The sequence below is a fragment of the Rutilus rutilus genome (genome assembly GCF_951802725.1).
Source record: "Rutilus rutilus genome assembly, chromosome: 20".
In the NCBI taxonomy this organism is placed as follows: Eukaryota; Metazoa; Chordata; class Actinopteri; order Cypriniformes; family Leuciscidae; genus Rutilus; species Rutilus rutilus.
Window position 1 is genome coordinate 8,388,294 of NC_140225.1, and position 18,324 is coordinate 8,406,617.

The following is an 18,324-nucleotide window of genomic DNA, read 5'->3' on the forward strand; positions in this document are numbered from 1 at the left end:
AGCCCATCCGCCTCAAGGTTGTGCGTGTTGTGGCTTCACAAATGCTTTGCTGCATACCTCGGTTGTAACGAGTGGTTATTTCAGTCAAAGTTGCTCTTCTATCAGCTTGAATCAGTCGGCCCATTCTCCTCTGACCTCTAGCATCAACAAGGCATTTTCGCCCACAGGACTGCCGCATACTGGATGTTTTTCCCTTTTCACACCATTCTTTGTAAACCCTAGAAATGGTTGTGCGTGAAAATCCCAGTAACTGAGCAGATTGTGAAATACTCAGACCGGCCCGTCTGGCACCAACAACCATGCCACGCTCAAAATTGCTTAAATCACCTTTCTTTCCCATTCTGACATTCAGTTTGGAGTTCAGGAGATTGTCTTGACCAGGACCACACCCCTAAATGCATTGAAGCAACTGCCATGTGATTGGTTGATTAGATAATTGCATTAATGAGAAATTGAACAGGTGTTCCTAATAATCCTTTAGGTGAGTGTATAGTAGTCAACATTTGAAGTGGATTAAAACCTTTCATTGAAGTTATTCATGAATTTTGGACAATACCTGTTTCTTGTCATACAACTTTGATGAACATTTCTGATCCACTTCAAATGTTGACTACTGTGTGTATGTATATATATATATATATATATATATATAATTTTTTTTAATGAAAATATAGAAAACTTTTGGAAGTAGAAGACTGTAAACGTGTGTGAAATAGATCCAATGCTGTTCTTTTCACTCTACACAACCGTAGGCGAACACATTTCACACTACAGGTAAATCGCAGAATGCAATGATGAGAAAAAAATCTGAATTTTGAGATTAGTCACAATTACAAGCTTCCATACGTTTGTAAAGTAAGGTATGACTAATAATTTATTGACCATTTATGTTTAATGGCTCATGAAACTTGAAATTATTTGTATTACAACTTTAAAAACTTTATTTTTCATCTTTAAAAGTTGCCTATGAAATGTTAATTTTACTGTAGCTGGACACATAAATGCATAAAAAAAAAAAAAAAAAACGTCACTGAAGCTTTAACAAGTCATACATAAAAGACCATTTGAAAGTAAAACAGGATCCTACATTGAGTCAGAGCTTTGAAGCATAACATACATTCACACTTTGCAACAGCTTTTAAACACGAATGCTCATCTGGAATACGAAACATTCAAGTACTTTTAACTCACAGAGACAGCAGCACATTGGCTGTGATGTATCAACAAGGCTTTTTAAACCTTTTAAGAAAATAAGCACCTGGTTGCGCTGTAAACACAGATCAGGCTGTACCTGTACCACTGCACGCCTGAGGCAAATGTTCATTTACATCGAATCTTCACACTACTTAAGCCAGACTCAGTGGCCCAGAGTGTCTTTTGGAGAATGTCAATACAATTATACTCTGTGTTAAAACACTGGATATTGTAGATTTTAGGGTTTCTGTAACTTGAAATGTGAGACGATAATTAGTTTATGGCTGGTTTGAATGAATAAATATTTTACTCTGGATTAACCTATAATGTTAGATTGTCTCAATATGCTAATTAGATCAATCTGGTGATATGATTACGAGATCTGGTTGTTAAGTTGTCCGGGGTATTTCTCAAACTTCTTCTCAGCCTCCTCACTGAAAGCATCACCTGAAATGAGGATATGGAAAAAGAAATCTTTCAGAATTTGATATTCAATGGGAACACTTTGACAATATTCAGAATAGCATACTACCATATTCTCTTACTATCTTCAGTGCATAATCTATATTGTTACAAGAGTACACACTTGAACTGGAATTGATATCAACCAGATATCAACCAGATATTTTTAGACAGCCAAAAAAGTTTGTCAAAATGCGAAATAACAGTTTAATTCCAAGATGATAATATGACAACACTCTTTGAATTACATACGATGTTATTGCATCACGTGAGGTCACGTGACATCAATGTAGAACACTACTGTATAAAAAGGTTGCATATTTCTGTTTCTTATCCTACTTTTAAAAGTATATATTGAAAAGAATTCAGTAAGTAGTAAGCTACAGTAGTATTCTCTTCCAAACAGACATTTTCTAGTAATTTTGAGGCTTTGTTTGTATTCGTTTCTCACCAATATGGCAATTATGGACCCAGATCCTGTGGCCGTCATATTTGCAGTTACATTTCATGGCATTGTTTGTGAAATCACTCTCAGCAACCTCATGGTTAGGATTTATGACAACCTAGGAGAAAAAGCAAGCAAAAACAAGTCTGGATACTCTTAAATCAATAAAAGATGAGTTTTGGGGATTGGGACAATGATCTGCACCCATTTTCTGACCTGAAGGATATAATTTCCTGGTTTGACATCAGTAATGTCGATCCACTGGCAATCAATGTCATGGCGATACAAATCCCAGCATCCCACTGTGATGCCCTGCTCACCAAAGTTAGCGCACTCATATCTCTTGGAAACGCCTAGAATTAACACACATTTTGAATCGCTGATAATGTGTCTAAACAAACAGAGCTGACTGTAAATGGTGTTTTTGGATGAGTGTGATTTACCCTCTTCACAATCAGTGTCCTCCAGGCAGAAGCTGGCTTTGTGTCCTTCTGCCACTTTAGTGCCATTGGCAGACATCAGGTCATAGTGTGTGAAGATGTCCATACTGTGATAATGCCTGTGGAGTCACATACACACACATATCCCATCAGAACTGACTGAAAAGAAACCAGCTAGAAAAGCAGTGGGTGTTGTGTTGTCGGCCAATTTAACCCACACTTGATTGTTAAACTGCTTGAAACACTTAATAAACAATTCATTTTGGTGAAACATTAAATGCAAAGTCAAACAGTAAATTAGCTGTTTCTTCGTCTAATTGATTTGACAAAAAGTCTGTGAAATGATGTTTTTGGTAATTAGATTTGGGTTTTTTTTGGATAGCAATTACTGTGTTTACTTTATTGTGAGATAAAAGTCAGAATTGCATGTTTATTTCTTGCAATTCTGAGGAAAAAAAATCTGAATTGTAAGTTATAAACTCGAAATTGCAAGTTATAAAATCAGAATTGTGAAATTAAAATGATTTATTATTTTTTTATTCTGTGGCAGAAACAATCTTTCATACAAATTTGGGGTCAGTTTGACCAGCAACACAAAAGGCGTACCCAGATGTTCAACACAACAGGAATAACAATTATTTTGACTCTATTGAAAAAAGACATTTTAACAGTACGGTTACCCATGACATGCGTGCCACACCCACGAGTGACGACCAGCTTTGGGCCTGAAGTCAGCTCGTCCGATGTTGTGTATCTGAGAGGAGAAGCGGAGCAGGCGGCGATGACCGTAAGGCCAGTTAGCTTTAGCAGCGCTCTTGGACAGACAGTCCTCCTCTGCTGCACAGTACAGCATGTGTAACGGCCGGTCCTCTATATACGTCGTCTGCTGCACTAATGGTGAGTTCAGCACTAGATCTGATGCAGCTGGGGAAATAAACTTGTACATATCAAGATCAAGCTAAAACATGAACATGAAACTCTGTAATGGCATGCAGGCAATTTAAAACGAAAGTTCAAAGATAAAAATAAATATGTATTTTTGGTCCAGGAATTTGATTTAGAGTTTTGTTTCTATTTTTATGGCACTGCATGTTGGAAACTGAACCGGATTTCTGAGGTTTTTATGTCTGAACAAACAGTTTTGCTCAAAGTACAACAGTTAAGAAAATGATATGTTGTCTCATTTATACATAATCCAGACAGGTGTTAAGTCATTTAAAGTCAAGCCTTTGCCATGTGAGGTTCACTAATGACAGCCTAGTGCTCAGAGATAGATAAACAAGACTGACCACAGCTTTAGGTCTAGCATCAGCAGCAGACTGACCGCCTCAGAGGTGAGAATTCCAGTCATCCATAAAAAATATAATGACTGAATGTACTACTCTAAAACTAGATTCTGAAAATGACATTGCATTATAAGTCTATACTGAGTAACCTACATTTTAGACACAATATTGTCAATTATTTTTAGTCTATTTTTGTGTGTTTCCGAGCAGCACGCAGTAGAGGTGTTTCGATCCTATAATGAATCAGGGTTTTTAAACAAATCATTTGAGAAAATGATTCAGTGACTGTAGTCAAAATGACATACTATGCAAAATCGCATACTAAGTAGGTACTACATTTAATTAAGAAACTACTTGGAGGCTGTTAATAAAAGTATGTTTTATGTAGTATGAATGTATGTAGTATGAATGAACTCTGGATGTACTACATTTGTCAAGTGACTTTTAGGTTGTGTTGCTTTATTGCTATTCACAAATCCTCTCCCATGGCCTCATGGGATAGTAAATTGTCCATAAGATGCGCACTATAGAATCTTGCCAGCAGCAGGTCATCTGGGTACTTTTCGCCTACTGTTTTATGAATACAATGAATTCGGAAATACTACTCTTTCCCCCCTACTATATAGTAGGGAAGTAGGCATATTCGGACGCAGAGAGTCACTGAATTATTCAGTGTTGTTGAATGAACCAGTTGAATAACTGATTCAATGACTCACTTGTAAAGACAGTCACCTATTGGTTTAACAATGTAACCTGCAGAAAGAGTCACTGAAAATTACTATACCACACCAAACAAAGACGATGAAGAGCTAAAATCAGTAAAAAGTCCTGGTGCATTTGGTCTAAACACTACTACTACTAATATCAGCTGCTCAGCCAATCAAATTCGAGGACCTTTTAAATGGGTCACTTTGTTTCCGTGTGTGTGATTACTCACTTTCTGAGCAGATAACTCCTGCTGAGAATCGTGCGGTTGTTTTCTGGCAGTTGACCGTTCTGTGGTGTTGGCACTGGCTTAGAGACATCTCATCTCCTGTACATTTCACTCCGCTCATAACCATCTCTGTCACGTTACTGCTATCCCAATACCATGTTTCCTTAGCAAACACGCATCAAAACAAACAAACACAGACAGACAGTGATAAGTAGTTTACTATGAAGAGAATAAAAATCCAAAACAAACCTTTATGGTAAACATGCCATTTTCAAATACCATTTTCATAACTATTTGAAGATTGTACTGTTGAGTACTGTACCTTTTATACTCAAGAAAAAATGACAACAACTGTGTGAATTTCATGAAAACACGACAAAGTCACTTTACATCAAAATAAAAAAAGGTTTTTTTTGTTGCATGATGGTAATGAGAATTTATGGGAAATGTGCTTAATTGTCATAAAAAATTATGTCACAAATTGGTTATAAAAATGTATTTTCAATAACTTCTTTCTTTTAGGGTAAACATGACCAGGTCACACTTCATCTCAAAATTAAAACAACAAATTAAAAGAAAGAAAGAAAAAGAAATGATACTTTACAAAAAGATTATTTATTTATTTATTATGGTAATGATAATTTTGGGGAAAATGTGCTTAACTGTCATGAAAATAATGTCACGGTCCTTAAAATATATAATATAATATAAAATATTATTTCGGTAATTTCCTTATTTCAGGGAAAAACATGATTAGGTCATCCTTCACTCTAAAATAAAAAAAGAAGAAAAAAAGAAAGAAAAATTATCCATAAAAAAATATTATTTATTTATTTTTTGCATTATGGTAATGAGAATTTGCAGTGTGGAGGGGAGGGGGCTTGGGTAGTGGAATGTGCTCAGTTGTTATGAAAATAAATGTCACAATGCAAAAAATCTAGGTCCTAAAATGTTATTTCAATTAGACTATTTCTTTCATTTGGGGTAAAATATGACCCAGACATGTGGGCCAAGACAAAAACAGGGCAAAGCATCCAAACCGTCAATGGCTGTTCTAGTCTATACAGTTGTCACAAAAGTGTTCAACTCGTTTCCCTGAAAAAATAAACTAAAATAAAAATAATACAAGAAACATCTTATTCCTAATCATTCATGTTGCCTAAAACAACATTCCTGGTGAAGAAAAACAGCTGCTTCTGCGTCAGCAAGTGTGTATGTCATGTACTCACTGTAATAGCATGCATGCTGAACCCCAGCCCTAGCTGCCTGCATGCCACCATGGCCTCTTTGGTGGTCCAGCCCTCACTGCATACACTGCCCCAACGCTGCCCCACCCGCACCTCCACTCGCCCTTCATATTGTGAGCGCCCACCCGACAGACGCACCTGAAATCACAACCTACGCAACGTCAAACACACTCATTTCTTCTTACCATGCTCACCAATCTGGCTCCTGCCATTCAATGCTAACCCACATACCAAGACAGACGTCCCTGCTGAGAAGACCAAGAGCCTCATTTATAAAACACAGAATTTTATTTGAACCGAAATTCCCGGAATTTCATCCCTTCAAAAGTAAGGAACAAATTGGAATTTATAAAGGCAAAAAAAAAAAAAAAAAAAAAAAAAAAAACTTATGCATATGCCAACTGAAGAGCAAGCGTACAAATTGTTTGACCACGTATATACCAGTAATCAAAATAATCCAACATTGTTAATTAAATTGTGAGATAAATGAGACAATCACAATAATTTCTCAGCCATCTCTCTTTCTACAGTCTTTCTACAAATGCTTTCTCATCCCCCATCATGAGTGGACACGCCCCCTATTGCTGATTGGCTAAAAGAGTGTTTTGGCGTTCCGTAGATTGGTTCGATCCACTTTGTTTTTTCTCCTATTTACACAGCCAGGGCTATATACAAAACGCAATATTTTTTTCAGCACACAGAATTTTTTTTGTTTAGGTGTTGATTTAAATTTTCAACAATTTATTGCCCCTTTAATGATAATTGTTTGGGTCTCTGTGTTATTTTATAAATCCTTCATAGGAACATTTCGGAAATTGTCGTTCATTCACATTTAGGATCATTCTATGCATGTCTTTATAAAGGAGGCCTTAGTATAGAACAGCATGGCTGGTTAGTACTAGTTTGGTGCTGGTCTAGCTAGTATAACCAAGTTGTTCATTAGCAAATTGTGGTGACTGATCTTTTCAGCAGGGTTTTTTCCTTCTGTCTCTATACAACATGCACTGACTCTGTGTTTTCATGTGGTTTTCAAAGTTCAAGGCTTTGAATATGTACGAGGGAGTGTGTAAGCCAGCACCATCTGATTTTTTTCGATGGTTGCAGGAAGTTCAAGGCATTGTTAGCATGCAAGTGTGTGTTGCTGTTACTGTTAGCATCCTACTTGTAGACCATGGTTGGCGTACCCGAGGCCCAGCTGCCTGCACACAACCATGGCCTCCTCAGTGCCCCAGCCTTCTCCACAGATCAGGCCCCAGCGCAACGTCCCGTTGGCCTCAGTATTTAACACCTCCACACGGCCCTCATAGCGAGATCGGCCCCCTAAGATGCGCACCTGAGCAGGGCACAACCAGGGACAAGGGGTAAGAGGGAGTTCAATTAGATTTTAGGGGAGACTGGGGCTAATTGTCACACTTTTTACTCTAGTGAATATTTCTCAGGTTGTATTTTTGTTTGTTTGTTTTAAAACTCAGTTTTGGCTACACATTTTTTTCAGCAGCCATTATTCCAGTCTTGTCACATGATCCTTCAGAAATCATTGTAATATGCTGATTTGCTGCTCAAGACACATTTATTATTATTATCAAAGTTTAAAGGTGCTGTATGTAGGATCCAGCGGCCTCTAGCGGTGATGTTTCAGATTGCAACAACAGCGCTCGTGCTCGTGAAAAGCAATAAAGTTACAACTGTAGTCTTTCACATCAGATAACGTTAGCAAATGGTCGGCGTTAGCTGGCGAACTAATGATGTCTAACTTGAGCCAACTAAAGCACAAAATCACAATATATTTTACATGCTTTGAAGTATTGTTAGCTTACCTGTCCAAAAGGATGAAAGCCAACTAGGGTCTGTTTTTATACCTAAAACAAAGCGGAGGTCTCTCCATAATTCAAACGCTCTGCCAATGTTGATCCGTGTTTTCGTCCTGAGTCGATCCGATTGACGTTTGGCCTGACGAGCTTCAGCAGAAATTTTTTTTTTTTTTTTTTTGGAGTTTGTGTTGGAGTCTGTGTTGTGCTGGAGGCAGGTCGTTTTTTGGTGTTATCAGACACCATGTCGTTAGGCTGCAGTGTAAAACGGAGAGGCTCGGGACCGCGCATGCACGTCACATCCGGTGGATTTCGCAGAAAATCCGACCCGGAGACTTCACATAAAAATAGGAATACTGGCCTTCAGAGGTAATAGCAAAACGCGAAAAGTGGATCATTGTAATGTGTGATTACAACCCCTTCACAGACGGGCAATAAAAAAAGGATTCATTTTATAAAAAAAGTTACATACAGCACCTTTAAAATAGTGCTGCTAAATATTTTTGTGGAAACCATGATACCTTTTTTTAAGTATTCTTTGATGAATAAAAAGTTCAAAAGGACAGAATTTATATGAAGTAGATATGTTTTGTAACATTAGAAATGTCTTTACTGTCACTTTTGATCAATTGCATTGATCAATCTGCTTGCTGAATGAAAGTATTAACTTTAAAAAAAAAATCATGTGTTTCCAAACAGCTTTTTTTTAAATCTGAATATCTGATATCTGAATTTTAATTTGACAGACATAATTCATAAAAAAATTGTTTTGGTGTAATTGGACCATATATATATATGATAAATCAGTTGAGTGAATTATTCAGTGACTCACTCATAAAGACATACAACATACTAAGTATATATATATATATAGTGTGACAACTATCCCCGGTGACCATTGCATGCATAAAGGAGGTTTTCTAGCAGTAGGTGCATAATGGTTAAGGTGTGTTGCATCTGTTGAGATCATAATCATAAATCGCAACAGATGATTAATTACAGTAATTGTCTCTTGATACAGACAATGATACCCAACACTCCAGTCATCCATTTTGAGTCAAAATGAATATTAAGCACAACATCATTCATTCATTTGATCATTGCTGTGTTCTCCTTGAATTGAGAAACAAGCAATAGATGCAAGTGGGTGTAATATACAGTTTCTGAAAACAACAGAATGACAGACACATGATCTACGAATGTGTTAAAATGGCATAAAATTAACACATGTAAAAATTATTTTGCACGTGTAAACCATGCGTATAAATATATGATTTCATTTTGGTATAACAAATACACAACTAAAAGAAGAAAGGTTATGGGTATGAGTATATGTGTGTTGCTCTGACCGTCTTCTCAAAGCCCATATATGGGACATTACAGCGGACTGAAGCATCTTCAGTGTGTTTGCAGTCCTCAGTAGTGATGTTTTTATAGCGGCAGTTCCACAGAGAGCGCTCATGACCTGTGCACTGCACCTCATTCATATGGATAGGCCCCAACCCTGAGAGAAAACACAGAAGCAAATGCATAGTAAAATGTCAAATTCATACCGACACAGCTAAAACTAATATAAAAGTGTGTAACTAACAACTTTACCCATGTAAAACAGTGGCCCTAAAAAGTATTAGAACACATAGGCCACAATTAAAAATGTATGAATGTCGCTACAATGCAAAATACATTTCCAAATGAAAGGCTGGACAAAATGGATTGTCCACAAATCCATGCACTTTTAAGATGTTACGTCCGGCGCAGATTAAAGAAATCAATGCTTTAGTTACACGATTTAAAACTAGCATAGCTATATAGGAGACTGGTTTGCCAGGGACGACGGTCAGTTATAGTTTCCTGGTCATTATCAGATTGTAGCAACTGACCAATCAGAATGAAATATTCCAGGGCATTTATATTATACAGTGATGGGTTGTTATCTCTGATGACCTCAGAGATGAGAGTCCAAGTCACTGATCAGGTAATAAGGCATTCCGTGCATTCCATCGCTGCAGACAAAAAAAAACTCTGCATCACATTTGGTTACCCCTTTGCATTCTTACCTTGTCCCATGCGGGCACCTGTGAGGGCTTCTTTGGCAGAGCCGAAGCCCAATTCTCTGCATACGACGCTGGCAGAGAGCAGGTTCCAGCGATCATCACAAACCGTCCCCCATTCACTGCCCTTCAACACCTCGACACGGCCCTCACCATGTTTCGCTCCACCCTTCAGGCGTATAGTAGACTGATGAGAGAGAGAGGAAGAAAGTTTCAAATGTATAGTAACCACAGCGCTAATGAAATACATGTAAAAGTGAGTCTTTTGCATGTATCTTACACAAGAACACACTTTACCTGCATCTTGAGTTTTTTCCTCATGGCAGTGCTCTGAGCGTACAGTGGACCAGGTACACAGCTGACCACAGCAGGCATTCCTCCAGGGCACGACTCTGTGGCATTGCCATTGTTAAACTCTAAAGGACATGCAGCCAAGTGCACTTCTGTGCCTAAGCATGCCACTGAATGAACCAGGAAGCGATTCTTCTGCCGCTCTGCATACAGCCTGAGAGAGAATTGAAAGACACACTTACCATGTTTACATGCACATCCTTTTCAGATTAAGGTCCATAATCAGGTTAAGCCTTTATTCTGGTAAAGATGTTTACACACTCAACAGCTACTGCAATATTCTTGTGTAGTCACACATTTTTTCTCTGATTTTTTCAATTGAAATATTGGAGATGCTTTTTTTGCTGCATTATATTAATTTTGGACAGTATATTTAATAAACTCATCTCATTCTCATTCATGTCCTTAACAATGACATATAACAGCACAACAAAATTGCATAATGTACACTACCATTCAAAGGTTTGGGGTCTTTTAAAGAAGTGTCTGCTAACCAAGGCTGCATTTATTTGATCAAAATAGTGCAGTAAAATCAGTAAAATGTTGAATATATTTTAAAACATTTTTTATTCCTGTGATGGCAAAGCTGAATTTTCAGCATCATTACTCCATTCTTCAGTGTCACATGATCCTTCTGAAATCATTCTAATATGCTGATTTGGAGCTCAAGAAACATTTATTATTATTTTTATCAATGTTAAAAACAGTTTCAAATTTCAAAAGAACAGCATTTATTTTAAATACAAATCTTTTGTAACTTTATAAATGTCTTTAATGGCATTTCTGATCAATTTAAAGGGGCTATATGTAGAATTCAGAAACCTTTGTTATTAGCGACACCGGTGGCTGTTAAGTGAACTGCGTAACATTACGTACAAGAGATTGAACGTGATTCAATGCCCACTGCGATATACTTATGGCGAAGTTCTTTTTTGTTCTTCGCTTATAAGTAAAAAGAAGTTGGAAATACTTTTGCAGCCAAATACTGTTAACAATAACAAAATACACACAACAAAAATGACAGTGGTGAGAAAACAGCAAGCAGTTAAGAAAGTATCTGATCATAACAATGTGAATGTTTGCACCATCTCTGCCTCGGCATCATGTCAACAGATGAGGTAATTAAAATGACACTGTTATGATAGTTTGGGCCTATATTTGAGACTATATACTACATAGATCTGGCTATGTGAGACTATAGTTTGAATTAATCCCTTTTCTTTGCATTAAACACTGACATTACAGTACAGAATGGCTCTTTCGGCATTATCCTGAACATAGTATAAGCAGCATTCGCTTCATGTATCATTGAACAGAAGAGGCTCACGGGAGCAGGCAGAAACGCCATATCCTTTTGATTTTCCTGGCAAAAACATCCTGAGTCCTTCACATAAAAATGTCAGGTCTCAGTCTTCAGGCTTTCATAAACAACCTAGAAAGTCAGGGAAAGTCTTGTTTTTCAAGTTTCGTTACAAGCTGTTCACACATTAGCGATAAAAAGTGATTAACACATGAAAATTCTTACGTATAGCCCCTTTAATGTCTCACTTCTGAAATATATACAGATATTGAAAATATTGACTCCAAATGTATGTCTACATATTTTTTTTCCAGAGGGCTTCTCTATCTTTTAACCAATTTTTATAATTCGTTAAGAGGTTTTGTTTAGGCTGCAGAATCACCTGTAATGCAGCCTTTCTGACTGGCAACACATTTAGATTTAGAGAACAAAAGAAAAGGTTAGAAAGGTCTAAGACACGAAGGCATTGTACTGTATGTTTCCCCTTTTTACCAAGGTTACCTTTTATCTGCAGCTGATTTGCCCGGTTTAGGCTTAGAGCTAGTTTTAGTGATAGCCTTAGCTTTGGGCCCCTGCCTGTAATGCAAACATCCATTAAGCATTCAGAAACACTAAAATGTCCACTGCAACATCCAGCATGCATGTGCAAACTTATGCATACCAGCTGCATGGAAAAGAAGGCGATGAGATTTAATTTTTATTTTTTTAGATTTAACAAGATGCAGTGCGTCACAAGTTATTTGGCATATAATAATTACGTTAGGTGACAGAAACAGAAACTTTGTAAAATGAGAACTACAAAATACCACATCAATTAAAAAAAATTGTTAGAGGTGATTTAACTTTCCCATGCATGTTATATACACATTGAAACAAGCACGTTAGAAGCGGACATATCTGAGGTGAACATGCAGTAAGCAGAAGAAGGGATTTGTGTTAGTATTATTATAAGGGATTCTGTTTCAAGATATCTCCCACGAAAGCTTTAACTCTTACACAAGCACAGCCTCATCTCAAAACTATGTGAGTAAAACTAACAGATGGTAATAAGTTCTTCATGGGGAAATGTTATGTCCACCACTCTCTCAGATATACACTGACTCACTCACTCACTCACTCACTCACACACACACACACACACACACACACACACACACACACACACACACACACACACACACCCTACTGAGAGAGCAAATCAACACAACTCAATCACAAAATAGGATAATTGACTAAAGCACGCATTAGATTGAAGTTAGTTAGAGGATGACAAACACTAATAGTGCTGCGTTTAAGATCACTACTAAAGCCACGATATGTGCTTCAGTCTTCTAGGGAAAGAACACTACTGGTTTCTTTCCCTCAGATGGTACCTGGCCGCTGTTACTTTAACTTTAGCTTTTGGCTCAGCAGATCTCTTTCTGAGATGCCTGTTGAAAACAGGGAAATGGGGTCAAGCACACATACACACTGACTACTGTATCTTTCTTTCTCTTTGTCCACTTCAGGACAGTTCAGGCAGTTTGAGATAGGAAAGGTTGTGTAGCATCTGCATCACCATAACACTTACTTGATAGAAATGGTCATACTATTGTGAAAAAGAAGTTTGCTTATTTGTATTGAATGTGCATTTGTAGTGTGCTTCAAAGTGTAAAAAAAAAAAAAAAAAAAATTACTTGCAGATAATATAATATTAATGAAATAAAAGGCCACTTAAGTGTACTTAAAGAGAGTATACGTTCACTGTTTCTTAACGCACTTTTAAAAATTGCACTTTGTAATGGTCAAATTAAAAGTTTTACTTTAAAGTACATTCTAAATCATTAAGTTTTAATAATCTTTTGTCATGCTTTAAAGATGTCAACTTATGAAATTTTTTCGGATTCTGATTTCCTGAGGTTATGGAAACCTCATCAGTCACAGTGTGCCATTGATTCAGGAATGTGAGTTCGGTAATGGTGCGTACGTGCCGTAGGGAGACAGATTGAGAAATGAAACCTTCATGTAGTCTATAAAACAACACATGGGAAATAAATGCAGACAGACGTACAGCGGAGGCACACAGACATCCTCTAAGCTTCTACTCATTATAAAATCTTCACTGGTTGTCTTGTCTAAGTCTAGGTCTGAAAACTAAATCCATATGTGTTTTACAAAGGGCTTATTTCAGTAAGTGGAATATTCTTGTAACATTCCACTGGATTTGGGGGATGAGACCCCAGTGTGCTTTCTACTAATTAGTGTGCATGAATGCCGTGCATCTACGCAATAGTTTCCTTCTTCAGGTGTTTGTCTGTGGTTTAAACTGTGTGTATGCTGCTAGGCGAAACTGCATTTCACGGATGACTGAGAAAGTAAACATAATTTCCTCTCACATTGGCAAAACAGCCACAGTATAGTGAGATGCCACACACACAAGACATATGAATACACAAATGCTCAAATCAGACTAATAAGTCTAAAAAGAGCAATATTCATCTATGTAAAAATGGTTTTAGTAGGTTTTTTTTTTTTTTAACAATGTTTCCATGGTCAATCACAATCCTGATGGATAAAATTCCCGCCTTATCTTCAACATGTCATCAACACTCACTTGTAGAAGCTCTTGTTGACCTTCTTCTCGTGGGGGAATCCCATCATGCCACAAACCACTCGAGAATTTTTGGGTGTCCAACCATTATCGCAGATCTGAGCCCACCCGTCCTTATTCTTGACTTCCACCACTCCCTCAGTGACCGGCATCCGTTTAGTTGCCATGGTAAACACAGGACGCAAACGGACCTCCTCCACTTTATTCTCATCTACCTGCACCTGAGAGAGACGCACAATGCAAAGAATAGAAACACAGAACAGAGTGAAGAAGCATGTGAGAAAGCAGTGCTTGGAGTGCTTCCTGCATGTTAAATCAGGGTTATTATTGTTTACTAAACCTAAAACTATAGCTATAAAAATTAAATAAAATAAAATGTTAACTGAAACGAGGCTGAAATAAAATAAAATATAACTATTAGACGATAAACTTCAACTAAACTTAAAATTTTAAATGTTGCCTTTGCAACTAACTTAAATAAGTTGAAGCACTAAGATTTAAAAAGTAATTTTCCCCAACACTGGTGTAGGGTCCTTTACCTCTATAACGTTGGAGTCCACGTATCCCGGCAGTCTCTCATCTTTACAGATCACTCCAGCGTCCTCATCATGAGTGCAGTCACTGTTGCCCCAGCCACGAGACTTACACACCGACACACTCCTTTCACTGCCACTGCACTGCACATTGTCAAGCCAAATCTTCCCTGAAACAAACACAAATTCTCTGAGCACATACCAGGCATGCAGATATCGCTTTATATCTAGTCTGAGTGAATGTGCGAATGAGCGAATGAGAGCAGGCACATTTACCTGTGCCCTTCCCATACTTGGCGCTGTGTGCCCAGCCCGTGGCGGACACGAAGCCAAGCTGGCGACAGAGGACATTGGCATTGGCCAGTGAAAAGTCATCATCACAGATGGTCCCCCACTCGTCTTTGTAAAACACCTCAATTCGCCCCTCATTGTGTTTCCTGGGGAAACCAGACAGACGGAACTTCAGAGTCTCTGGCCCCTGTGCCATCAGAGGGGTCGGTGTGGGGGTTGAGCGTACTGGCGGTGGGGTTTGGGCAAAGCATGATTGAATCCAAGCATTATGTAAGAAGACAACAATGTGTAGCAACCACTGACACGGCTCCATGTGTGGCTCTACAGCAGAGAATAAAAACAAAGAGGGGAAACACAGTTATTGTTGTGTGAGTGCGACTATGTTTGGATTTGTTCACTATCATTAGTACAAAATTGCCCACACAGAACATGTTCCAGCTCACTGTTAAATTTATATTGCATGCTGGTCACTTCTACAGCAAATTCGATGAGATAGGATGAAGCTAATTAAACCTGGGATTATGTCTGGGTCACATTTCACTGCAAAATCGTATATTACTTAAAGACAATTTAAGTCACCATGAAATCATAATGATTTATAATAACTTATTTGGAACAAAAATGTGTCTTAGAAATTATTTCTTGAGATTCACTTACAGATCAAAGATTTAGCATGTCTCCCGAATTCCCAACACACCCTGGGGTACCCGGTGTATTGTAGAAAAAGTGGGTAGGAAACTGACAATTACTGCTTTTGACACACACATTCTAGTCAACATAAACTAATACTCAATACTTTCGTGTACAAGTACCTATTTTGATATTTTGAACACCATAAGCTGTTTCGGGGTTTACAAAAAAGGTACATGAATTAAAAACCTGGATTAAAAAGATAAAAAACTTTTACATTTAGCAATAAAACACACCAAAATGTAATACAGCACTGCAGTATACAGCACTCTCCTTTGATTCAGTAGCCATTATTACCAGCTGGTATATTGACTTTAAAGGAAGCAATAAAACATTTAACTGAGCCATCCACTGACTGCATGTGTGAATGACACGAGGTTCATCTTATAGCGTTTGTAGACAGAATAGTTTAAATCCTTTGTATATAGTACAACATTGGACTGAAAATTGTGATGATGATATAACAGCCCCTCACCAGTGCGGTTATGGGATTTCACTAATGTAACAACAGCTTAACAGACAAGTCACTCTGGAGCCTGTAGGCCACAAAGGAATGTAAATCTTGAGTACCGCTGCGATGTGAGCGGGTACAGACCCGTTACCCAAACACATGCCCTTCAACTGTCAGCTTTGGGACTAGACAGCATCTTTGCATTACCTTCATTTGAATATCAAGTAAGCCATTACACAAACTTAAATCCATATAAAAACTTCACTAACTCTTTGGCTTTTACATGCAGATCCTCATATAAGGATGATTCCCTAATATTTCCTTTAAATATATTGTTCCAGTGAACTTTAAGAAAATAGACTCTCTTAAAACTCACTTTTCAATTAGCTTTACTTAATTTGGGCACACTTTATATTAGGTGGCCTTATACCATTTTATACAACTATGTAGCTACATGTTGATGCATTACAATTACATTAAAGTACTTGCATTTAATTAGCATTTGTAGATACACTTTACCTCTTACTGTAACTCAACCATTACCCCAATATCTAACTCTAACCCTATACCTTTACTCCCAAATATAACCATACATAAAACTCATTAGAAGTAGCCTACATGTGGGAATTTTCCAGAACAACATGTAGTTGCACAGTATATCCAGAGTCTTGTAGGTCATTATTGTTAATATAAGGCCACCTAATATAAAGTGTGACCATTAACAATGTCACACAGTTGGGGAAATGTATCCCATAGGAATTCTTTCATTTTTGTTGTGAAAATTTGCACCACGGTGTCATTTCCGCCACATCTTTAATTACGTACAATGGAAATGACGGTGATGGAAATCAAAATGTAAACATTTTTGGGAATAAAATGGCAAACTCATTTGTTTTGCAATGGGAATTTCATAACTAGCATTTATGTATCACAAAAATGTCATACTTGCATAATTTGTCAACATGAAAGCTTGACTGGATATGAAATACAAATTAACTATTCTGTTCACAAGAGATATTTACCTTTATTTTACATCAATGTCTCATATTTCCTCTGTCAATTTTGTAATAAAGTACTAATGCTGATCCACACAGGCCTATTCAATCTTCATAAGACAAATCATATTAGTAATTTCAAGAATGTTACATGTGCAAAACGTGTCAAAGCATGTCAAAGTTGAATAGACAAACGACTTTTCCTACCGTGGATGGATCCAATTATACAAGGTAGTAAAGAAACTGGCGCGCAATTGAAAACAGATTTTCGGTAGCTCAGGAACACATGATACCCAAGCACATGAAATTATAATGGTATTTCAACTGTAATCATATTTAAATCAAACTGACACAGTTAAGTACACGATTTTAAATCATGTCATCTGTAAACATAAAGTTGAAATGCTTACATAAACAATTGTGCTGAGGTAACGGCGAGACTCAGCCAGATGTGGATACCATGGTATGAGGAGATTAAAGGGGTAAGTAAGTGGACCAATTTACTACTTAACATAAAGTTCCTAAACATGTGACGGCGAAATACAAATGTTTATATATTAATTTACAGTGACCCCAAATCTAGTTCAGGTCTTAAACAACGTCTCTGCGCAAAGAAAGGACCGTTGAACACTGCTGTCCATTCTTAAGCAATACAAGCGGATGAGGAGAAAATAAACTTCCGTTACAGTATTCTTTAAAACATATATACGTATGCATAGCCTATATAGTTAAAAAATGCATTGACATCTTTTATTGACAAAACTGAGATATAAAGTCTAGTGTAGGCTACTTGGCGTCCAGCTGCTTTTTCTCAGATGATCAAACACGCTTTTATTTGACACTTTTTTACAAAAGAGTAAACATTTGTGACTTTGCAAAACTCACAGACGAATAAAAAAGGCAGACCATTTTCATTTTTCCCTTACCTCAAGTTAGTCGGTTCCTTCCCACACAATCTTAGCACAGTTTCAAGCGGTTTGTATTTATGCACAGAACCTGAAAAGCATCCAGAAAAGAATGGGATACCTGTTTCAGGAGCGAAAACTTGTATGAAGCAAAGAAAGGCACCTAATGAGCGCTGATAAATGACTGTAATGGGAGTGAATTGCCAGCTGGACAGTCGTGCGGGTGGGAGAGAGAGAGAGAGAGAGAGAGAGAGAGAGAGAGAGAGAGAGATGGGAAAGACGGGGCACAGGGGGAGCAGGAGGGAGAGGTGGAGCTGACTCGTGGACGACTTCACTCGAATGAAAAAGGGG

At 37.6% G+C, this 18,324-nt stretch overlaps 1 protein-coding gene across 3 annotated transcripts; it reads right to left on the minus strand.

Annotated features, from left to right (window-relative positions):
• Positions 1–809: 809 nt before the first annotated feature.
• Positions 810–18,225, minus strand: loxl3b (lysyl oxidase-like 3b). 3 transcript variants are annotated; one of them, XM_084390997.1, is made up of 17 exons: positions 17,995–18,190; positions 14,918–15,253; positions 14,648–14,811; positions 14,112–14,329; positions 12,892–12,948; positions 12,020–12,094; positions 10,165–10,372; positions 9,874–10,054; positions 9,166–9,320; positions 7,171–7,341; positions 5,991–6,146; positions 4,765–4,924; positions 3,222–3,465; positions 2,545–2,660; positions 2,318–2,454; positions 2,108–2,219; positions 810–1,641 (listed from the first exon to the last, which is right to left on the minus strand). In XM_084390997.1, exons 2-17 carry the CDS (start codon positions 15,243–15,245, stop codon positions 1,568–1,570), a joined length of 2,556 nt encoding a protein of 851 aa, XP_084247123.1. In that variant the 5' UTR covers positions 15,246–15,253; positions 17,995–18,190; the 3' UTR covers positions 810–1,567. The 3 variants fall into 3 exon arrangements, with proteins under 3 accessions (XP_084247123.1, XP_084247121.1, XP_084247122.1); XM_084390995.1 differs by lacking the exon at positions 5,991–6,146; XM_084390996.1 differs by lacking the exons at positions 5,991–6,146; positions 12,020–12,094; positions 12,892–12,948 and having other exon boundaries at positions 17,995–18,225.
• Between the last annotated feature and the right edge of the window lie 99 nt (positions 18,226–18,324).